At 40.6% G+C, this 25,273-nt stretch overlaps 1 protein-coding gene across 3 annotated transcripts in view; it reads left to right on the forward strand.

Annotated features, from left to right (window-relative positions):
* HPSE2 (heparanase 2 (inactive)) overlaps window positions 1–25,273 on the forward strand; it is a 748,913-nt gene that overhangs the window by 591,346 nt on the left and 132,294 nt on the right. For all 3 annotated transcript variants that reach the window (XM_057737262.1, XM_057737263.1, XM_057737264.1), the window contains 2 exons: window positions 13,931–14,037; window positions 18,910–19,024. In XM_057737262.1, the coding sequence (XP_057593245.1) occupies window positions 13,931–14,037; window positions 18,910–19,024 (222 nt within the window). The remainder of the gene's footprint in view (window positions 1–13,930; window positions 14,038–18,909; window positions 19,025–25,273) is intronic.

Here is a 25,273-nt window from a genome sequence, read left to right on the forward strand (position 1 = left end):
AACTTAGTGGCTTAAAACAATCATTTATTATGACCATGAATTCTATGGCTCAGGAATTCCCATGAGGGTGGCTTGTCTTTGCTCCATTAGCTTCAACTAGAGAACTCAAAGGCTGGGGTAATTCAAAGTCTGGCAGCTGGAATCATCAGAAGGCTTGTTCACTCATGTGTCTGGCAGTTAGTTGATGTCAGTTGTCAACTAGCACTTTTGTGGGGCTGATAGCTGGAATGCCTCTTCGTGTAGCCTCTTCCTCTCAAGCTTTTAAAGTCAGATGCCCAAGAAAGAGAGCCAGATGGAAGCTCTATCGCCTTTTCTATCTAACCTCAGAAGTCATAGGGCATCACTTTCAACCACAGTGTGTTCATTGAGACAGTCACCAAGACCCACAGGGATTTAAGACAAGAGGAAGTAAACTCCTCTTAATGAGGGAGTGTAAGGTTCTGGAAGGGCATATAAGACCAGAAATATTTTTTCAGTCATTTTTGGAAAATACTGTCTGCCAAAGTTCCATCCTCCTCATTTCATTTAGTAGCCCATTCAGTTATTTCTCTAACTGGTTTTCTTTCTCCAATTGTCTTTTACAAAGCTCTTTCCAAATATTGCCTTCAACGGTGTCTGCTAAGGGTGTTGCTGGATCACAGATTCCTTGAGGTTTGATTCATGGGTTAGACCTTCTGTTGGCTATAGCAGCCTGGACCCAGTTGTTAGGGCCTCAAGGATGAGAGTCTCTTACCACAGCCCAGGAAATGCTAGGCCCTGGCCTGACCTGGGGAGATGAGGGCTGGGAGACCAGAGAAGGGTCACCAAGATTTGCCGGTTGAAAAGTTACTCTGTCTGTTCCTGAAGTCCCCTGTGGGTGGGAGATGGTTTGGGGAATTTGATTCTAGGATACAAACTGGGGCAGAGTGATCAAACTCTTTCTTGAGAGCCCCCAAAACCAGTTTGGAGATGGACCAGGTAAGATTTTAGTAAGTATATACCGGGAAGCTAGAAATGGAGTCTTTGTTTCTTTTCTATTTTGAGAAGTTCGGAGAAGTCCTAATAACCTCTCCTTAGGTCCACAGTAATGGAAAAAGGGCAAATTTCCCACCAAAACAGATCCATGTGAGACTGGTTACATAAGTCAGTGGTGAGGCTGTTTGAAGAAGAGATAGGATACAGGATTTGAAGTCTGGTGGCTTGGGTTGTATGACCTTAGCCATTCACTTAACTTCTCTGATTTTATTTCTCCATCTGTAAAATGAGGATGCTAAGAAAACAGTCAGCCCTCTGTATCTGCATCCATGTGTTCTGCATCTGTGGATTCAACCAACCACAGATTGAAAATATTCAAGAAAAAAAATTTCGGAAGGTTCTAAAAAGCAAAACTTGAACTTGCCATGTACTGGCAACTATTTACATAGCATTTAAATTGTATTAGGTATTAAAAGGAATCTAGCGATGATTTAGAGTACACGGAAAGATGTGCATAGGTTATAATACAAATGCTATACTATTTTATATAAGGGACTTGAGCAACTGCAGATTTTGATATCTACAATAGATCCTGGAACTGGTACTCGACAGATAGGTACTACTGTACTATCCTCTTTCCCTCTTAGAGAGATTAGGGAGGTCACATGAGGCCCTGTTTTTTTAATTGCTAGTGAATACTAGTTCTTATTGCTATTATTGTTGTTTCAGTTATTGTGGTTATTTTTAATAATAATTTCTGTAACTGGAGAAGCTTCATGTTACCTTCATCCTCAACTTTTTCTTTGCCTTTTTTCTCTTTCCACTTTCTTTGAACCCTGGAGAATACGATCGGTGATATTTTTGGCACCTGAAAGGCAGTGACTCAATTGGTAAAAACAGCTGTGGTTTCCAAATTTGGATTGCCACTTAAGAATTTTCAGTTTTCTGGGCAGTGCGTAAATTCTGATTACATTAAAATCTACATGATGCATTTGAAAGCCAAACAGAAACAATGTTTGGACAACCCACTCCTTTGGATGGTCCACACACTCTCTCCCTTCCATTAGAATGAGGATAATTGTGTACTTTGGGAGATGAGTCAAGGGAAAGAGTTGAGAATCTCACAATACAGGGAAGTCAGATGGGAAAGTGAGAGATGTTTAGGATACAGTGCAGATGGTATAGTGTAGATAGCTGGGCTGACTCCAAAACAATAACATAAGGACCAAGATGAGCCACTTTGGCTTAAGTCACTTGGACTCTATGATTTGCGTCTTCATCACCTAGAGGAATCAGAGGAGGAAATAACACTTTTTGATATTATTCTCAGCAATTCAGTAAGCACAGGAAGGAGTTGGTGAAATCCCAGTCATAAGGGAGTTATTTCCAAAAGTACTGTCCTTATGATTGCATTTTGAATACTAAATAAACTGAACAATTGGCTTCCCTAATATTTGAAAATTCCCTTCCTTCCTCTCTTCCTTCTTTCTTCCCTTCCTTCCTTCCCTATCAACTGTTTATAACATTCTTGTATCTTCCAGACTCCTGAGGATAAAATGGTGAGCAAGACTGATGTGGTGGTTATCCTCATAGACCTTATGGTCTAATGGGGAAATAGTTAATGAAGCAAGCAATGATAGTAAGATGCAGTGACTCCTATAACAGGAGACATTTAGGGTGCTATGGGAGCCCATGGTGGGATGTATCTACCTTAGTTTGTAAAGGAAGGGAAATCGGGGAAGTCTTCCCAGAGGAAGTGGCATTTAGGCTAATTCTGAAAGGATAGACACCTTCTAATTTATACAGTTCTTCTTAGGGTGTGATCAGAGGACTCCTGGTGGTAGATGTGTATGGTGGAGGGAATGGTTTATATGGTTTATAATATGACTATGATTATTCTTTTGTTAATATCATCATTGCTTATGATTGCTTATAATACTTAATAAAGATTAATTCTTTTGAAATCTCAATAAATGCAGTAACATTATACCACTTTTTCCAATATATCTTAGTTGCAGGATCATGGAAGTAGGTAAGGCAGATAAATATTTAATCCTTTGGGAGTAATGAATAGATTAAAAAAGGAAACTTTTGTTCTCAGCCAACCTCTGGTTTACCTACTTATTATATCAAAGTGTATCGAAGGGGAAGAGGATAAAAGAATAACAGTTATTCTTGAGGGTCCCAGAATAACTGGACGCACAACTAAAGGAAAATGAGGACAGTGACAATGTTGGGGGTTTTTTTTTTCATTTTTGTTTTTTTTTTTGTTTGTTTTTTGTTTTATTTGTTTTGTAACAGTGACAATGTTAATGAAGAAAATTGGAAAATGAAAACACATTAGTAGAGTAAGAACAGTAGTATCACCACCGGAATAAATCAGTGTTTCATTCATTGATTCATTCACTCACTCACTCATTCACTCATTCATTCAGTGATGCTGAATGCTTATTTCAATGTGCCGGTGCCTACCATGGTGCCTGTCACTTGCCAGGTGTTCAGTCAATGTTAGAGGGAGACAGTTGGGGAGGGGAAGGTGAATGAGCACAGTAAAATAGTGGAAGACGTGTAAAAGAAGCAAAGTAATTTCTTTATCCCAATCGCATTTGGATCTGCCCTCTCTGCTATTCACATGCGAAAGAACTTTTCAGCATAGTGTTGAATAGATAGAAATTGATTTAGGCAGCCTATATGTAGGCATAGTAGGAGAGTATCCTCTGGGTGTGTGTTTAAGGGTGAAAGAAAGGTCTCTTTGTGGCTCAGAGTAACATTTCAGTCCGTTTGCTAATGCCAGATATTTCATTTTAGAAAAATAATTTTTCATTCTACATTAGGGGGAGGATGCACTATGTAAATAACCTGAAAAGAGGTAAACTACACTGATTTAAAGTCACACTAAGGTGTTAATATCAAATAGATGATCCTTTCCCAAGAGCAGGGGATTTTTTTTCTTTGCAATAATTTTATTTTATATTATTAAAAAAAGTTATTGAAGTACAGTTGAATTACCATGTATTAATTACTGCTGTACAGCAAAGTGACTCTGTTTTATATATATATATATGTATATATATATATAACACATTCTTTTCCATATTTTTTTCATTATGGTTTATCACAGGATATTGAATACAGTTCCCTGTGCTATACGGTAGGACCTTGTTGTTTATCCATTCTATAGATACCAGTTTGCACCTGCTAATTCCAAACTCCCAGTCCAACCCTCCCACCCGCCTCCCCATTGGCAGCCATATTCTCTATGTCCATGTTTCTGTTTCATAGATAAGTTCATTTGTGTCATATTTTAGATTCTACATATAAGTGGTATCATATGATATTTGTCCTTCCCAGGAGCAGGTTTTGATGGAGGGAAAGAGAAACACAGGTCAAGGAAGTACTCAAGAGAGGCAGAGGACCCTAAACACAAACTGTGCCACACTAATACCTTAGGTGACATCCAGGTGTGATTGTAAGTTTTATGGGGCTGGAAGCTCATACAATGGGGACCTATTTAAGAAAAAGAAGACAAAACAAATTTGCATGTTTTAGAAATACATCTGACCATATGAGCACATTACTAGGGCCCTTCCCAGGATATTAGTAGAGGCCTATGAAAATGGGGAGCTGGAAGTTGATGAGCTTCCCAGTAAATTAGCATCTGTGACTCCACTTGGCTATGCATCTGAAAATGGGAGAATATGACCCAAGGGAAACTTTGGCTCTTCTCTTTCAGATATAAGATACTGATGATAAAGAGGGAAATCTAGCTGGAAAGTTATGTTTGCCACAAAAGAGCTCCAAAGTTTTGGTCAGTGTCATTCCATGAACCATATTTCCTTGATTCTTAAACAGAAACAATTATAAAATGTACCATCGATTTAATGACAGCTGTGGGGAGAGAGTAAACAGCTGGCAAGTTTCTCCTGATGAAAAACATTCTGATTTCAAAGCCATTAAAATGTGAAAAATGCATCATCAACTTACAGAAATACAGTAATTGTATTACCTTTTAGGCTACAAATGCCATCTATTGAGTGCATCATAACCCATTGAAGAAACCAGTAATTTTTTTCAAGGCCATACTTGCTAAGTAGTAAAATTAGAACTGCTAACTCCAGGGCCCACACTTTATCCAATACACCACTCTGAATCTCCCATGCTTGTTAACCATTAATTTTGTGATTCATGTAATATTTATATTCCTGACTACCCAGGATCAGGAAACCTTTTTAAAAAGAATACTGAATGTTCCTGGTGAAAGAATATCAAATTGACTTCTCAGTCAGTTGATATAATCTGGGGTGGGTATCCTAGGAGTGAGGGCTGAATGAAAGTTAGGTGCCACAGTATTAGGTGATATCTAATATTATCACAGTAGTTGATAATGGAAGAGGACAGGGATTTTCGGAGAGTGATTTGCATTTATTCATTGCATTCCATTCATATGTTTCATGTGCATAGGCTTTTTGGCCAATGTATAGTTAGGTCCTGTTGTGTGGAAGGCAATGCCAATATGAAGGACATGTTGGGCGAATGGCCCTGGGAACAAATTGCTGTTTGGGGCAAAAACCTTCATCAGGAAGAAGAGGCAGCTTGGGGTCACCTTTTAACATTTCTACATGGAAGTGGGGAGATTACAGGGTTTGTCCTGAGCGAGAGGAAATTACCTCTGAGGCTGGTAGAGCCTCTGACTTGTCAGTAGGTGGACAGTCCAGTAAGCCTGAGGGGTTGGTAGGTCATAGAGAAGGACTGGAGTAGGGAGGAAGAGTGATTTATGTGCAGGTAGCTGCCATCCAGTCTTTTCCTCCACCAGCACTTATCCTTGAACACAGTCACTGCTTTGGGGCTGTGAAACTTTCTTCCTCATTTTCTTGCATATACTTATAATTTCCTTGCCTCCCCAGTGACTTTCATTTTTGTGTATTTTCTTATTTTAATTTTATGTTTAGCTGCAATTACACTCGATTGCTTTTCTGTGGTTTGAGATAACAAGAGTAGAGAATGCAATTTTAAATCCTAAAAATGACACAGAAACAGAAGCCACAAATTAAAAATTGATCTGATACCAAAAGAAAATGGGCAAATACGGCACGCCGGAACAGAGAGATGATAAAAAGAAATTATACTGAAAAAAATTAATGAAACTGACAGGAAGTACATTAGACAGAAGAAATAAATCAGGAAGAATGTGATGAGATACTGGAATGGCTGAGCTCAGAATAGCTCGGATTGTCTAACCTGAGAAGGACATATTAAATATGGAGGCAGTTTAGTGAACCAGAAGCTTCTAGGTCTCCTCAAACAGGAAAATTCAATTAGAAAGTGAACAGAGTCTGAACTGGAACTGTAAGGATTTGACGTTTGCTCTTATGGTTCTGAGGTTATTAGTTATCTTCTCTGATACTCATCCTTTCCATTGGTAAAATATTACCTCTCTCACTTATTAACAAGTAAACTACTTCATTGTCTCATTATTTAACAAGTATTTAATAAGTAAAGTGACTGGTAAGCATTCTATAGGGCATGCAAAATGGAAAAAAATGTGGCTTTCTCAAGCTGCTTATGGTGTAGGAGGGCTAGGCAAACAGAAATTTACAACTCAGTATAATAAAGTCAAGGATAGAGATAGGTTCAAAGAGCTTTGGAGGCCAGAGGAGAGAATTAATTTTCTGAAGTTTTGAGAAAAGTTTCACAGAGGAGGTAATATTTGAAATAAGCCATGAAAAAAAAAAAAAAAATCAGACAACATGGGTGAGGAATGAGTAAGGGAGAAAGTGATCAGTAAAAACCTAAAAGAAAATCATGTAGTTGTAAAATGGTGAGTCCATTTTGTGTGGTGAACCTCAGGTCTTGTGGGGAAGGAAGGGAGAAGAGGTAGCAAAGGGGTGGTTATGAAGGGTCTTAGATACCAAGTTAAAGAAAGCAGTTCGCCTCATATCCCATGGATCAGTGGTTCTCACCACGATTTCTCCATGTTTAACATGCCTCACTGGACAAGTGGATAAAACAGACCATGGGTTGTGTGTAGTTTACTGGCTCCTTTGCTTTTTTTCCATGTTAAGGAAACATTTCACAATTCTGGTGAATGCAAAGAATATTATTGTGCTAACTTTGAATCTACTTTCTTTTATTTTTAGGTAAACCATTTCCCATTGCTTTCAATATTATCAGAAGCAAGTCACTCATAGCACATCTGCCAACTAGTCACACAGACCAATCTGTGAGCACATGATTGAGTTCTGCTGCTGCTAAGGGGGAGCCATGGAGTTTCTGAAGCTAGGGAGAAACTTGTCAAGTTAACAGACAGCAGCACTGCAGAGGACAGTCTTAAGAAGGATAGACTTACAGGAAGACCAAGGGAGAAATGATAAGATCCGGAACTCAGGAAGGGACAGTGAGTGAAAAAGGAGAGGACTGAATGGAATGATCCTGTCCTCTTCTGATAGTAGGTAGCTTAAAGTCAAAAACACACAAGAAGGATGGAAAGAAAAACTGGAACATTACTGAGCTCTCACCTGGACCTCTTATAAATACAATAAGGAATAAAGAGGCAGGGGCACCCCCAAGAAGAGCTTTGTGCATGGGTAAGGTTTAAGAAGCTCCCTAAAGCTATTCAGCTCCTTCTAACCAGCGACATAGGGAACCAGTTCTGGTTGCTTAAAGAGCTACTGCTCTTCCTGAAGTCCTGGGGAAGGTTGATTTCCAACTATGTGAGATGCTGGAATTAATGGACTCCAGCTTCTTTTGGAGGGTGGGCCTCTTGCCAGGGCTGATTAGCCCAGCTGGCCTGTCCACTATTCCTGTTTTATTGCTTCCTTTCTCATTAAGGAAGGTGTTGGGTTTGGATAACCATAAACAATATGTCTGCTGCTACAAGGCTACCATTGCTTGCACAGCCAGTGGCTCAAACCAGGCTCTCAGGAGTCTTTTTTAAAGACAGATCACAGTTTTCAAGAAACAGGAAAAGGAAGCCCAGGTTTGAAAATATGCCACAAAAATTGTTATTTTCCTATTTTTACTGTTTTCTTTTTTAAAAAAATATTCAAAGTGGTAGGGAAAATAAAACTTTAAAAATAAATTTATGCTGTTTTTCTCTCTCACCCCTCCTCTCTCAATATAGCCACACAAAGCAGGTCCTCAGTCCCTGAAATGAGAGGGAAGGGAGCTGGAGGATTTCCCTTCATACCATCCTGCCCCCAGCAGTCACTGGCAACTTGCTGAGGTGTTCAGTGGGTGCCTCAAAGCTCCCTTGTCCACATGGGCCCAAGTGCTGAAGTCTACCGGGGAGAAAAAAAACTGCTGAAAGGAAGCCAACCACTCAACTCCCCTCTCCCTTCATGTTAGTAATCTCAGCATTTGTACTTCTCCCTCCCCAGACAATGTGTTCCTTAAAATAACATTCATTGGCACATCATTTCTCACCAGGAACTGTACCCTTGTTCTTTCCAGTCCTCTAATTTTCTCTCTTCCAGCACAGGGGGAATCATATTTACTCAGAAAACCGCAGTGTTGAACTATAGCCCTCAGTTTCTTAGAGTTTCACTTTCTAAGGGAATTTTGCAGCTGGTTCCATCTGTTTTTTCCTGATTTCTTTCTCTACTCTTCTGCCCATACTAATTTCCTCTCCAGTCCCAACCAGCACCCAGCCTCAGCATCTCCCCCATATATTACTATGATGGTCTTCTCTGCTCACGGTAGACACACGAATCATTGTCTCTCACCATGTCGCAGACAGTAAACGCTCAGAAAAATCCTTGGTGATTCATACCAACTACTCCGAGAACCTTTAACATTGATACCTTCTAGGAATCCTTCCCTCACATAACATTTCATATAACTGGTTTGGTTTTGTATCAAAGTACTACCTCCTGGTATTTTTTGTTCGTGTGGCTTCTCCAGAAAACAAGAATTGCTCCTGTGTTGAGTGGAGAAATGAACTACTCTGAATGCTAATTACATTAATGTGAATTATCCATGTTCATTTTAAATTCTAAATAGGCCTTTCCCTGCTACTTAGCATACATCTGGTCTATTACCTACCACCACAAACGTATCCAAAAGAAAAGCAACCAACTCTAATGTTAGATTGATCCAAACACAATCTCATATGCTTTGGACAAAGAGAGTGGTCTAGGTAACATTTGCTTTACTTTAAGAGCTTACCATATGCCAGATACCTTTCCAAGTGCTTTATAAATATTAGGTCACTTAAATACCAGAAAATGCTCTCTTATTATTCTAATTTTACAGCTGAGGAAATTAAGGCACAGCAAGGTCAACAGGGAGTCAATGATAAAACCAGGATTCAAACACAGGCAATGTGTGTGCAGAGGCCATGCCTCTAACCACTAGTAATTCTACCTCACCAATTACAAGAAGTTTTAGATTGTTTCCTTCCAAATCTTCCTGCAAGTCAGAAGAGAATTCAGATGAACTTCATTTACACAGTGTCTGTGTCCTTGCTGAGTCCTGTGTACACAGTAATTTATAAATCCAAGCATTTTCTGGAATCAAGTCCTCATTTAAAGGAGCTAGACTTCAAAGTCTTTATGTAAAGGAGCTAGAGGAATCTTTCCTGACCACTGTCTAAAATATCAACCCTCCCCTCCTGCCAAGGTACTTTCTGTCAGATTACGCTGTTTCATTTTCCTTCTAGCACTTATTATTTCCAAGTTTATGTTCATGTGTTTATTGTCAGTTTCCTCCCCCTGACTAAAATACAAACCAATGAGAGCAGAGAGGTCTGTTTTATTCACTGTCTGCCCCTAGAACTCTGCTTGGCATATAGCAGGTACTCCATAAATATTTGTTGAGTGAATGAATAAATGCATTTGATAATGCCTTAATGTTTTTGGATGGACATCCTTAGCCCTTTTTTAGTCTAATTTTAAATATTCCCCTTAGGTAATTTAACCTACTCCTGTGGCTTTTTTTTAACCACTCTCAATATTTACCTGTAGCCCAGATCTTTGTTTTTGAGATGACCAATTCTGGCTTTTTTTCTATCTCCCATATTTGTTGCTTACATAATTTTAATTTCCATAATCAAATTTACTCTTGATCTTTGGGGGATTGGAGCCAAGGGGACGTGCATAAGCATTGCAAGATACTAATACATTTTAACATTTTGTATTTGGAAAAGACTTAGATTTCATCTACTCCAAGTTTGTGTCTTTACATGTTGGTGAAGACATTGAAGTCCAAGATAATGATGAGCCAGCAGTCTCACAGCCGCTCTGTGGTAGGACCCCACGTTTCCAGGGTGTGTTCCTCTTTCCACACCAGTTATCTGCTCTCTAGAATCTACTTCTCCTTTCACTAATGATACACACATGCACACACATGCACACACACACACACACACACACACATAGCTTTATTGAGGTATAATTCACATACCATAAGATTCAACCTTTAAAAGTGTGAAATTCAGTGGGTTTTAGTATATTCGCAGAATTGTGAAACCATCATCACTGTTTAATTTTAGAACATGTTCATTACCCTTCAGAAAAACCCCATACCTATTTGTAGTCACTCCCAATCCTCTCCCCTCATTCTCCCTCCCTTTTTCCAACCCTAGAAAACCATTAATCTACTTTCTGTCTCTATGGATTTGACTATTGTGGACATTTCATATAAATGAAAGAATATAATATATGACCTTTTGTGTCTGGCTTCTTTCACATAGCTTGATGATTTCAAGGTTCAGCATCTTATACTATTTAACTTTTTGTTTTGTTTTATTTTGTTTTGTTTAACCAAACCACCTTTCTCTAACTGCCGCAATCATCTCAATATCTATCTGTCTTTGAGCAAAAATTACACTTTTAATATCCTAGAAACCAAAGGCAAAAATGAAAAACACAGACATATTACTCAGTTCCAGTTAATCTCAAAGGAAGCACAAAGTTTATCAAAAGTATGTTTTAAGGGGAACCATCACTGTAGGCTTTTAATTTCACCATGTGACTCTGTCTTCTGATCATTTAAGGTGTTTTTCTCACTTTCTTATTTATGCTATTTCCAGCTCCCCTTAGGTTGGGCATTCTGAGCAGTGTCAAGAAGGGGGAGAGGACTACCTTGTGGTGTCCTCAATACTCTGGGTGCAGGGGGAAATTCTTTTCTTTTCTTTTCTTTTTTAAGCTCTTTATTAGAATATAATTGCTTTACACTGTTGTGCCAGTTTTTGAGGTACACCAAAGTGAATCAGCTGTATTTACATATATATTCCCATATCCTCTCCCTCCCACCCTCCCTATCCTGGCCCTCTAAGTCATCTCCCATCATCGAGTTTATCTCCCTTTGTTATGCAGGAACTTCCCACTAGCTATCTATTTTACATTTGGTAGTGTATATATGTCAATGCTACTCTCTCACTTTGCCCCAGCTTCCCCTTCGCCCCCCACCCCGCCACTCTGTGTCCTCAAGTCCATTCTCTACATCTGCATCTTTATTCTTGCCCTGTCACTGGGTTCACCAGTAGCAAGGGGAAATTCTTATTTAATCTTTAACAACATTCCAGTTTGACCTCCAGTATTAATTTTCAGGATCTTTCTTCCATTCTTGATCATAATTCTTACTTAAATCTCAACTTTTTGAAATATATTTACAACTTTATTCCTGAAACGATCAAGTACTTTGCCAACCTTGCTTTTAAAATAGGTCTCAAATAATGCATATTCTCTAGTAGATGCAAGGGAGAAGGCAGGGAGCTGTACCTAGGGAGAGATGAAAAGAGGAATATGATTGCTTTCTAATGTCTGCCCACAGGTTTGGGAAAAGGAAAGTTCTAGAATATATGTTACAACCTGTATATGGTTTTTTTTTTGGACCTGAGGTGCAGAGAATTAATTATACTCCTCAACTACAGCAAACTGTTATCATCAGTTCATGCAAGGCCCTCCTTTTGTTTTAATTTTCACCTTCATCTCTAATCCCCACTTGCATTCACCCCGCTTTTATACATGCCTTCCTTATGTCTTTGATATATGTCCTTAACAGAGATGTATCTTTATGTACTTTTAGTGTTGTTGAGTATGAATGAGTAATTACATAAATAATATTGTGCCAGGACTTCCCTAGTGGTGCAGTGGTTAAGAATCCGCCTGCCAATGCAGGGGGCATGGATTGGATCCCTGGTCTGGGAAGATCCCACATGCTGCGGAGCAACTAAGCCCATATGTGTGCCACAACTACTGAGCCTGTGCTCTAGAGCCCGCAAGCCACAACTGTTGAGCCCATGTGCCACAACTACTGAAGTCTGTGTGCTGAGAGCCTGTGCTCTGCAACAAGAGAACCCACTGCAATGAGAAGCCTGTGCACCGCAATGAAGAGTAGTCCCTGCTTGCCACAACTAGAGAAAGCCCATGTGCAGCAACAAAGACCCAACACAGCCAAAATAATAAATAAATAAATAAATAAATTTATTAAAATAATAATAATATTGTGCCATAAACCTCATTCTGTTTTTATTTTTTAAAAGCTCGCTAAATCTTTAAAGCCTATTCATGTTGCTGGATTTACACTGAGTGTGTTGCTCTAACTACTGAATACTATTTTATGTATGTATCCACCATATTGTGCTTTTTCATCCCTCTATCAATGGACACCTGCCACAGACAGTGATGTAGTGAACATCCTCATACTTGTCCCCTTAGAGACCTGAGGCAGAATTGCTTTGGTCTACATGTCCAGGAGAGGAATTGGTGGGCCATAGGACCTAAATACAATATTGTTTTTATCCAGCCCCTCTCATGCATAACCAGCATCCTCTCAGTCCCACCTCCTACTCTAGCCATCTCTGCAGAGACCAGAGCTAGGCAGGTGCACAGGTTGCAACCAGCTTGGTGCTGGTGTGGTGCAGAAGGACCTCTCATTTCCCGCTCTGGGACTTCTCTAAGGCAGAGTGTGGAATGCTGGGAACCTGCTCATCACTCATGCCTGCACAATGAAATGGGGTGATAACAGTCACAAGGTTGCTCTTGGAGCCAAGGGATAAATGCTTCCCTTGGTCGCCCCCTTGGGGAACAGTTCTGAGACACAGTTCTTAAGGCTCTTACCAAGATCCCAGTAGAACTGAGTATAAGTTGCCAGCAGTGGTTGCCTTCTTGAAAACTCATCCTTGTACTGTTTACTCATCTTCCCTTTTTCAGTCCCTAGTTCCTCATTCCTGCTCCCTGTTATTGCTTCCCAAATGAACTACCTATAGACAACCCTTCATCTTAGGCTCTGCTCTCAGAGATTACCCAGCATACAACTTTATCCCCAAGTACTGCCAGATTACTTTCCAGATCTGAGACCAGATGTAGATAGTTTGGCCAGTCTCCAGCTTGTGGATCAGAGACTGGGACATTTCAAATTTCAGAGGGCCTCCTTTTGACAAGAGGCTTTGGGTCTGCTTAGAAGGCAGCTCCCTGTGTAGGATCTTTCACCTGTGAGTCAGTGGTTTTTCTTTTCACACTTACTGCAGTTATTTTCAAAATGTGGTTGTAATATACACACATGCCTTGGTAATGATAATATACCTCTCTGGACATTGATCTCTGCCCTCTCTCGTGATTCACAGCTACTGGTGCATGGACAGTACCCTCACCTATGGACGTGCCATAGCAGAGCGTTAAGAAGCTTGCTTCTCAGTACTTGTTAATATGGAAACGTCATACCACCTCTATCTTCCAGGGAGATGCAGTCAACTTATGTCCTAGAGCATGCACTTGTTCTCCTGTCACATTGTCACTTGGGTTTGCTTAAGGGAAAAAGTGATCATTTCTCTGAGTGGACGTGTATCAATATTAATGCCTTTGTGTGTATGTGTCAGCTCTCTGTGTGGCGTGCATCAACATGGAAAAAGCACAGATCATGACCACCTGGGAGCCGGGGATCAGAGGAACTTCCTTAGGGGAATGTATGTTCCTTCTCATTTGGGAACAGCTTTTAAAAATCTCATCATCTCCTTCTGCTTTTGTTGTGTGAACAGGTGGTTAACACATACACCCCAGGAAAGAAGATTTGGCTTGAAGGTGTGGTGACCACCTCAGCTGGAGGCACAAACAATCTATCAGATTCCTATGCTGCAGGATTCTTGTGAGTAACACTTGCAGTTTCACTCCCAAGGGCTTTCAGGAAAGGACAGTGAAATTGCTCATAATTCTGCCCATTGAATAGGGTGGAGGTTTGTTTCCCATTGAAAATTCTTCATCCATTTCTTTGTAAATGTGTTTAATCACTCAACAAAAAGTGATTAGGGACTTTTCTAGATACTAAAATCTCAGGTACAAGTATTAGAACAAAAATAATCATAGTAGTAGTAATCATGATAGTAATAAGGGCTTTATTTTATGTCTACAGTGTGAAGTACAGTACAGACAACATACATTTGCTCTTCTAATTTTCACCAGAGTCCTGAGAGATAGGTAAGAGTAAGTCAGGGGTTTTGCTCTTTAGAAACTTACTATTGGAGGAATGGAGATGGAGGATAAGAAAAGCTGCAGGAGACAAGTGTCATAATAATAATAATTTTAACTACATAGTGCTTACCATGTGCCAAGGACTATCTGAAGTGCTTTATATGTATTTAATAATTTAATGACCCGTATATTAGATACGCTTATTTTATAAGCACCCAGTGAGATGGGTACAATTATTAGTTAGTGGCAGAGCTTGGACTCAAGCCACGGCAGTCTGCTCCATAGTCCAGCCTCTTTGCCTCTACATTACACCGTCTCTCTTTCTACCTTACATGGTCTGTCCACAGAAGGGGTAGACATGCAAAGGAAATCAAGAATTTCTGACGGGGAGGATCAGGGAGGGCTTTGGGGAGGAAGAGGCATTCGAGTGGAACATAGATTTCTCTAATTTCTGTAGGTGAAGATCATTGCTGATGGTAGTGGGAAGCACTCTAGGCTGAAGGAACATAATGAGGGGAATGATTAGTGTGAGAAAGCCTCAGTATCTTCAGGGGTGCAGTGAGGGCTGTGATTAGGGACAGAGTTTTGCCACCAAATCATGGGAGACCTTGAAAACCAGGCAGGGGAAATGAGGCCTTGTTCTATACTCAGTGGCAAGCCGTTGAAGATTTTGGAGGAAGAGAGAGATCCATCTAACCTGTATTTAAAACGTTGGCTTTGATAGTAGTATGCACAAGAGTTTGGAGAGGCAAGAGATAGGAAAATGAATTTGAAGGCTACTGTAGTCATCTGGAGAATGACTTAAGCCAGAAGCATAAGGGACTCTGGCTGGCCTGCCATTGTCATGGATCACAGATTAACCAAGTGACCTGTTTCTGGTCCAGTCTAGTCTGTGGTCCTGGTTTTTTGTCTGAGCAGGGTTCTCCTAAGAACTGCAGCTCTGCCCTCAACTATGTGTTTTACTACTAACAGCCACTCCTAATTATATAGCTATAGTTCCTCTCCATTAAGGCAGCTTCTTTAATACAGATGTGAAGGACAAATCAGGCTGATCAAGTAGATTGTCTTTAAGATGGAATCTTGGCAGATACAGATGAAGATAAGGAGTCAATGTCTACATGATGATGCGTGGGGTCTTCCAGCCCTGTGTCCTCACGAGCGGCACAGAGAGGCTGTTCAGTGAGCATGGTTCAGTGAAGGAAATGGAGTGAGTCAGCATTTGATACAGTGTTGCTGAGGGTCTTCTTTCAGAGCCAGGTTGGCAGTCAGTACTGCAGGAGGCCCTTTGCTCAGTCTATGCAGAAGGACTGTGCTACAGGGCCCAGCAAGCAACCCACTCGTACTGAGTGTTTTCATGAACATTCTTTCCTTTAGAGAGTGATGAGAAATGAGGAATACCACAGAGCTTCATGAAGAGAGCTAGAGAGACCCGCCCTTCTGTGAGCAGCAGCCAAACACCCGTAGGTCCCTGCAGTCACTTTGTGAACACAGGTTAGCATTGTGGTGTAGATTTTGGTTGTAGTTCAGATATCCAATGCTTGGTTGACAGATCAAATGACAGCCAGCTCATTCTACTCCTGGTCTTCTCTCTTACCTCTTTATCACCCTCTATCATGCTCTCAACTCCACTGGCAGTACCCACATATATGTCCTTTGAGTCCAGTTCTCCATAAATTGCTTCCTGGGGAAAAAAATGTAAAGCATTCTGGGAAGCTCCAGAAAGCTAGCAAGGAGTTGGAAAGAAGGTATTTTACAGCCTTTTTTCAATATAAGCTTACCAGGACACCTACACATGCATGCACAAAATAGAATTCTCTGCTGCTAAGTATTCAAGGGTAGTTTTCCCAATCAGGGCTCTGAGATTCTTTGATGCCCTACCGTGGGCATACTGCTGTGTCTGTAGCACCTGGTAATGTCTGCCATGTAGTAGGTATTCAATAAAGTTTTGTGAATGGAAAATATAGGCCACAGAAGCATCCTTGGTGAGATATACCAGTTATTATGTCACTTTTTTCTACTTGAGCATAAAGGGGAGACCTGGAAGACCATTTATTTCCCCTACTTAGGAGGAAATAAATTATTACAGGAGGAAGATGAAGACTACCCCAGAACTAACCGTTTTATTCTGAAAAGCCGTGGGGAAACAAGGGCTGTGGCCATAGTCATTTTTTAATGCCCCAGACTCTGGATGTGTATATAAGGTATGGGTTTGAAGAGGAGAATATATATTCTTCCCTCTCACTTTAGAGTTCCTTCAACAACTACCCATATACTAGCAGAAAAAAACCCAAACAAACCCAGATGTACTAATTAATATTTATTTGTTGAGTATATATTCTTTACAGTTCGCTGTGCTAGGCTCTGTAGAGGTCACAAGTAGGGATTTAATACCATTCTTATAAATGTGTATGTACAGTTATTTACATACCCAGTGCTTTACAAATGACTTATGTGGTCACACACGGCATTTTTGTATCTATTCTCAATGCTGAGAACAAGACCTGGGATTCACATATATGTGATTATGTATTTACTCATCATTTTGTCTCTTCATTCATTCAGTAAGCATGGGGATAGAAGGGTGAATAAGAGAACTTGTTTGTACAGATAAATACTTGTTATATGATAGAACCTCCTGTATTTGTGCTATTTCAGTGGAGTGAACACTGATTTAGGAGGCGTCATCCCAGAATTCATGTTACAGTTCTACCACAGGTCAGCTAATACTGTGTCTTAGTGGCTAAAGCAAAAACTAAACCTGTTCTCCTGATTTCTCAGCATTGCCAAATGAACAAAAATAATAAAGACAAGCAGCTTAGCCATGTGATATTCCAAAAGCAATTTTGGTTCCCTGGGTCACAGTGTCCCAATCTGAATAGCAACAATAAAATGATTCTATTGTATTAATGTCATATTTTCTTTTTGATTTAAAACTTTTGTTTTCATATTTTGCTGTTGGGTTTTTTTTGTAACTCTAATTATCAATAGGTATTTGTTAGCTTTATGAGAATAAAATATAATTTTCAATGTGAAAAAGATTTGAAAATATTTTAATAATATCCATTCATAACATAAAAATTAGCAGTGGTCTTTATGACAGTAAGGTCACTGGTTTGGAGCTCCCTATGGTTTCAGATTTGGGAAATCATAACTATGCATCATTTGTCCCTACTATGCTGAGTGGTGATTCTCAAAGTCCTAAAATCTAATTTTATTCAGATCAAGTACTTCACGCTATTGAGCGCCTATAGTGTGCTAGGAACTGTGATGGTTGTTTTGGGTACAAAGCTAAAACGTGTCTATTCTTGATGAGCTCATACCAACTGAGGGAAGACAGAGAAGTAATTATCATTCAGTGGGCCAGCAGAGGGTATGAATAAGAGTTCTGGGGAAGTACAGAGGAGAAAGGTACTACTATTGGCTGGGGCAGCAGAGTTTAGAAGGAGATGACACTGACTTGGAGGTTAACAGATGGGAAGAAATTTGCCAGGTGAGGTGGGTTTGTGGAAGAGAGGGAGGGAATCCTAAGGAGAAGTTAAAACACGTATAAAGGCTCAGGTAAGTATGCGAAAGCATGGTGTATTTAGGCAGCCAAAAGTAGTTTTATGTGGCTTCGAACCTGGGGAATAAATTTTAGGGTGAGATAAGAGGTAATAGGTGAAGCCAGACAGTATATTCTTAGGAAAGATTGTGAAATGCCTTATCTTTTACACTGAGAAGACTGAAGCTCTAAGTCACGTTTCTTACATGTATATTATTACAATTAGAAGTTTTCTTGCATTTCAGAAGAATACAAAGAAAGAAAATGAAATCAATTCACAAATGAATGAATGAATGAATTAAATGTATAAATCATGAAGGCAGAGCTAGCAGTAGGTGTTGGAAGAACCATGAGGGCAGTATCTTTGAAGGGATAACATGCCCTGGAGAGGGGATATTGGCATGATGGAGTATGTGCCAAATGTGTGAGCAATGCACGTCCTCCACTACAACATGTGTGTGATGGTAGCATACGCTAATCCCTGCATAGTTACTTATAGTGGTAAGGGACATTATTATTGCATTGACTACTGACAGTGATATGTGAGGGATGCAGATGACTGGACCACAGGTCACAGGAGTATGTGGGTTAGCGTCAGGAGTTTGAGTGATGGAAAATATAGTATGTGTACTTCTCTGATTGTGTGTCTTGTGGTCAAGGGGAATGACTTTAAGCTTACAAGTGACTAGGGTGTTCATTTCATTTGTTAGTATTATAGGAATAAGAGATAAGTCATTAGCAACAAGCTATTTTATGACCAACAGCAATTCATTTTACTTCCCTGGACCTCTTTATTTTCTTATAAAATGAAGAGGTTAGATTTGATAACCTCTAAAGATCTCTTCCATCTGTGCATTTAATGCTTAAAATAATTTCCTTTAAAATACTAGGTAAATTTGATGGGTGTGGGGTTGGTGTGTATATGTGTGTGTTAGCCAACTTTTATAGAGCTTTTTATATGCCATATTTTAAATGTATTGATGTAGATTTTTTTCCCCTGCTTTTCAGATGGTTGAACACTTTAGGAATGCTGGCCAATCAGGGCATTGATGTTGTGATTCGGCACTCATTTTTTGACTATGGATACAATCACCTTGTGGACCAGAATTTCAACCCATTACCAGTAAGTGTAAGATAAAGATTCCCAACTCCTCTTCCATGTCCTTCAGTTTTTTTGATCGTGCTTTGTTCCACACTGGTAGAATTTTTCTCCTCCTTCTGTTACAAGTTAATTTCATAAATTGGACAGAAGCATTCTTGACCCATTTTACAGACTCTTGGCTTCACCTCCCACACACGTATGTACATATGGGTTTATGCACACACACACACACACACACACACATATTTACCACTATTATTTTAACAAGCCTATGCAGTTGAGATTCCAAATCTACTTGTGGCCTGTTTGAACTCTGCTTGAGAGTGAATTTTTCCAGATTGTTTTCTTTTAATGCTAATAGGAGACATTAGTTAACGTCATATGCAACATGTTGAAAGCAGATGGGAGAGTGCTGGCCAAGATCAGATACAGTAGGAACCCATCCCTTGGAGAGTGGCTGAAGTGCGCTTACACTGGATGTTGATCCCTATGTGACAACGAAGGAATTTGCCCAGGGTATCACCTTCTCTAGGAAAGGAAAGGAAAGGGAAGGCTAAAGAAGAATGGTAAAAGCACAGATCTGGGTTTATCCAGGGACTTCGACCAATCAAAGAAATCCCACTTAGTCCAGAAAAACTGTGCTTACCAAAAATATTACGTGAGTTATCCTTCTCACAGACATCTTGGTCATGATAAAAGGTCAGAGTCCTCTCATGAACCCATAGAATGTCAAAGCTGAGATGCCCCTTTGAGATGATCCATTTCCACCTCATGTAACAGAGGGACTGATAGCTTGGGTCGGGGAAGGAAAGCCAGCCCTAGAACCTGTTCCTGTGACCTGGCCCAGCAGTCTTCCTACAGAATTACTGCTGCCCTGGGGTCCACAGTAAACCAAACCAACTGGAACCAGTGGGTGTTCCTGCCATTTGCTTCCCTCTGCCCATTTCCACCACCCTATTTTTCTCACCATCCCCACCCCAGCTCCGAACCAGGAGGCCTCCAAGGCCAGAAGAGAGAACAGCTTGGCACCCAACATCACCGTTTCCATGTCTCAAAAGAATCCCTCTACTTATTATTGTATCTTTGATTGTACATGACTCCAATTAAGTCACAAATATTAAAGCGGACTGGCACAGTTACTTTTATTCACAGGGCCAATATACCTCTCTCTCAGTGTGTGCGGGGCTGGGATAGGGAGGGGTGGAGAGGGAATTTTCGGTTTGGAACCAAAGGGGGTTTCGTTTGTCCATTGTTTGTTTTGAGCTCATAAACTTGTGGTGATAAAAACAAATAATAATTAGAAAAGCATCCATGAAATGTAAGCACTGAACAAATATAATGTCACACAAATGTAAATGTTTATTGACCATAAAGCACTTAGGAGGAGACTAGTAGTAGATAACTGAATAAATAGTGCAGTACTGTAGAAGGGGGTGAGTGGGGGCTCCTTTAGAGTGTATGCAAGGAAGGCTTCTCTGAGAAGGTGACATTTAAGCCAAGAGCCCAGTGACAAGAAGGAGCCAGATATGAGATTTTTGAAGAAGAGTTTTCAAGTAGGGGAAGGGGCTAGCACAAAGGCTCCAAGGCAGGGACGGCATTGGTATGTTTGAGGAAACATAAGAACACCAGAGTGCTGGGGGCCTGGTGGGGAAGGGAGAGGCTGGTTGGACATGAGGCCAGCCCAGGTCAGTCAGAAAGGGCTGTGAAAGCTAAAAGGAGTTTGACTTTTATTGTAAGTAGTATGAAAAGCCATTAGAGGGTTTTCTGCAGGGAAGTAACATGATCTAACTTACATTTTTAAAAGATCACCCTGGTATAATTAATACATCAAATGTTAGTTACATATTTAATAACATGGATAATAGTTAACAATTTACAGACCATGTTCATATACGGCACATCAATAATACTCTAAACACTCTGTCCTTCTTTCTCTCTGTCCTTCCTTTTTACTGTCCTTCCTTCTTTCCTTTATTCCTTCCTTCACGCATTCAAATCCCATTCACTCCTCTCGATCATGTACTATATGCTGATCACTGTTCCTGGCAATGAGCCACTCTGATGAACCAAAAAGACAAGGTCCTGGAACTCCTGGAGCTCACAGTCTACTGAAGTGAACTGAGAAATGGAAAGTATATAAGCACATAAATAAGATAAATGCACTTTGTCATAATTGCCCTAAAGAGAGCCTGGTGAGAGAAGCATGACTATTGATACGCTTACTTATTTTGCTGAAGAGAAACTAGGGTTCTTTGAAGTTATTAAGTGACTTATCCAAGGTCGGACAAGTTGTAAGAGCTGGAACTCAAGAGTTTTTTAGTTCTAAATGCTATTTTCTTTTCACCGTGCCACACTATTTCTTCCAGTACTCTCTTTGGTGTCTGTGCTGTGGTCTGAGGCCACTATTTGTCTCAGGATTGGGTTTGGAGATGGGAACAGCATCTTGAGGAACTGGAGAGAAGAAAATCTAGACTAGAAGAAAACCTATGGTCTTTGGGTGACTAGACAGGTTTGATTTCCAGAGCTGGACAAACCTGGGTTGCATATAAACTCTCTATATACCTTTGCATGGCCATGTATAGACTAAAGATGCAAATTCTCGTGGCTTTGTTCTCCCCAGATGAGAGAGAATGCAGGTGGCTTTCTTTAAAAGCTTACCATGAGACACCTTGGTTGATAGGTAGTAGCAGTACAGAGGTTCATTGGAAGCTAAAACAAGTCCTATTGATTTAGCACAAAGGCTCATATGATCTGGGCAGCTGTATTTCTGGAAACACCAAGCTCTAATAAAGAAACTGTATATAAAAGCACTTTAAAAGGTAGCAGACTTTCTTTTTATCTTTCTTTGAGCTAATAAATTCTGCACCTTATAAGCAGAGAACTTGGCAGCTGGGAGAGTGTGTCCTAAGTCTCCTGGAAAGAACTTACTAAACTAGACCAGGGCACCAATCTGAGAGACCTTGCCAGCAGGCCCCCAGAAGGTGTAATGGAGACAGAGCTAGGAATCATACTGGTTGCCACTTCAGACAGTTGTACAGTTGATATACAAACACTGCCAATAAAAACTTGTGGGTTTTACATTGTGATTAAATCTTCAAGCGTGTTAAGAGTTTAGGGCAATAGTGAGTTGTGTTTTGGTTGCCTCCCAGAAGAATCCAGTATTTTCTATTCCAGTCCCTTCAAATTCAGCTCAGTGCATTTCAGGAAAGGATCTTATTAGCAAATACTATTTTTTTTCTGTTGTTGTTGTTGTTATCGGGTCTTAGCCTAATGGCTCCTCAACCCTTATCCCATATGACCCCTCCATCTACCCAGTCAGCTTTGGTTCGAGCAGGATTCCAGTACAGCTCTGGCAAGGCCATTCCAATCTAAGGTAAGAGAGAATATTGAAGGTAGCCCTTTAAAAAAAAAAAAAAAAAACTTGCCTTGAGAAAAGATCATTTTCAACTACAGCCCACGCTCTTTCTGGCTGTTCCTCTAGAAAAGTGCCAGTTCTCCTCCTGTTGTGAGATTTTCCTTCTCCTGGGAAGAGGAGAACATTTAGTCCAGCAGTGCTTCATCACTTGACTCCCACCCCTTTCCCCTGACCCCCTTGCCATTGGGAAAAAAGGAACGTGTGAGTCTCCACAGCCTGTCGGCTCGTCATGGGCTCCCCTGGGAATAAGGGATGTTTGTGCAGAAGAGATCTGCACATTCAGTGGACATAGTCCAGACCCCACCAGCCGTGGGCATTTCTCCTAAGACAGGGTTTTGGAATTTAGCTTGCTGCTTTTTTTAAGAGCTTGATTTACAGAGCTTTCAGGGAAAGGAATGGTGAATTACTAGTCAACATCTTCTTAACTCCCACGCCGGCCTAGCAAATATAATTCAATTCAAAAAACATTGACACTTCAAATGTATCTGGCTCTAGGATAGGTATTCCGGGGACATGCAGATAAATAAGATTTGGTTCCCTCATCCATAGAGCTAACAATCTGGTGTGTGTTTGTGTTTGAGGGATTACAATTTAGTCCTTAGAATGAAATAGAAAGCTAGTTCACATTGGATAGCATTTTCTATACTGGGTGTAGTGGTAGGGATATTTATATTTGCTAGCAACATTCTTTTTTGCTGACTGTCCCTTATGAATAACTATAAACACTCAATTCAGCCCATCGCATGCTTACTGAACACTTGCTGTGTCCATTGCTCTGGAATACAGTCAGTGATCACGGATTGGCATACAACTTGCTAGTCTATGGTGGGATTGAACCTGTAGCTGTGGTTCCCATAGGAACATGCTCTGAGCCAAGCCATCACTGTTCAGGTGCCATTTGGCTATTGGAAAGAAACTCTGCATCTTAATGGTATCTATGTAGCTCCACTCCTTAGCCTATCACAGGGATCAAATCCTAGGTGCTCCATCCTTGTTTCCCTTTGAAACATTAGACACTGCTCTTTATACTCTACACAACCATGATGTGGACACAGGATCAACTTAAACCTGTCCCTCTCCTGAGGAAGAACATCCAGTTACAAACCCATGTCTCATTGATGCTGGATGTTGCACAATTTCTTCCTGCAAGAAGAACATCACCTAATGAGGAGGCCTCAGGGGAAGCAGCAGGAGCCTGGTACTATGACAAGATTCACAGGTTCCAGTCCTAGCTGTGCCATCTATTAGACGTGTATCTTTGGGTTCCAGTTTTCTCATCACTCAAATTGTAATAGAAATGTGTCCTCTATCTGCCTCCAAAAGATATTGTTATAATCCTTGAGAAAACTAGATATGACAGTAGGATTCCAGTTACTTGTATACATGTACACATAGAAAATTACTGGAAGGGACTACATCTAAATGTTAAAAGTGGTTTTCTTTGGGTGGTGGGATTACAGGTAGTTTTTATTTTCCTCTTTGTGGATTTTGTGTGAAAAATTGCTGCAATCGGCATTATTGCTTTCATCTGAAAAAAAAAGGCTATTTTTAAAAGAAAAAATAGATTGTTTTCAAAGAATTAAGTACTTTATTACGCTTGTGCTAGGTGCTCGATACTGTGCTGGACACTGGAGACAGTGTCCCTGCCCTCAAGGACCTTACAGTGTGGACAGGAGACAAAGCAAGTCAGCAGGAACTGTGGCAGAAGTGCTTTAGCAGGACAGAAGAGGAACAGAAGCCAGCCTTGGTGGAGGGTAGGCATGGGGCACCAAGGAAGGCTTTCTGGAGGAGATGCCTGAGCTGGATCTTGAAGGAGAAGGGCAAGTTAGCCATAGGAAGAAGAGTTTGGGGTCTGGGGAGAATCTTACAAGTAGAGGCCATAGTATCTACAAAGGGTCAGAGGCATTAATTTTCCAGAGAGTCATGGTGGATAGATTATGAAAAATTACTTAGGAAAGCTTTTCCCATCGCTGTTTGTTGGCCACACAGGGTGTATAAAAATCAAGGAATTTAAAAGTTACAAATCTGGAGGTGGTGCAGCAGTGGTACAAAATCTTGCCAAATTCGCCTGTGACCTATTTCTTGGCGTAGCTTCCTTTCTCTTTCTTTTCTTTCCCGTGGGAGCCATCAGGAAGATGAAAGAAGCAGAGAGTACCTGTTTAGGGGTAGCTGTGATGTGAAACCCAATCCTCTCATTAGAGGCCCTGACAAAGACTTCTCCATGTGCAACCTTCCTTTGTGGGAACCTGCGGCTGCTGAGAGAAAGGCATCCTCAGCTGCAGGATCAAACTGGGACTCAGGCCGGCTCCATGTCAGTGGCTGAAGCGCCTGGGCTGTATGCCCAGTGGGCATGACTTGCTTCTTTCCTCCTCTGTGCCTCTGAACCCTGGCCTCTCAGATCAGGGCCTGCGCCTGCACTGTATGACCAGGCACACAGCTCTTTTGCCCTGATGCATTAAAGAGAAACCTCTCTTTTTTTTTTTTTTTTTTTACTTTGGAATGTTTTTAGTTTTTTTTTCTTATTAGTTATCTATTTTATACATATTAGTGTATATATGTCAATCCCAATCTCCCAATTCATCCCCTCTGATTTTTAATGACCCGTCCTCATCCGTTGCTTATTTATCAACCTGAGTGGTGCGTGTGGGATGTCAGCGACACATGTCAGCAGTTGAACAGCTCACCCTGGTGGAAGCCGCCTCGGGAAGTAGAAAGAGCTTTGCACCTGGAATCAGAAGATGCAGGCTCCAGGGCAGCACCACCGTGTTCCAGTTGCTTGAATTTGCATTTCCTGCTTTGTAAACTGGGGCTAACTGTTCTGGGGAGTGGGGAGTACCTAAATGCAGTGGTTAAAA

Source organism: Hippopotamus amphibius, chromosome 5, assembly GCF_030028045.1.
Source record: "Hippopotamus amphibius kiboko isolate mHipAmp2 chromosome 5, mHipAmp2.hap2, whole genome shotgun sequence".
NCBI lineage: Eukaryota > Metazoa > Chordata > Mammalia > Artiodactyla > Hippopotamidae > Hippopotamus > Hippopotamus amphibius.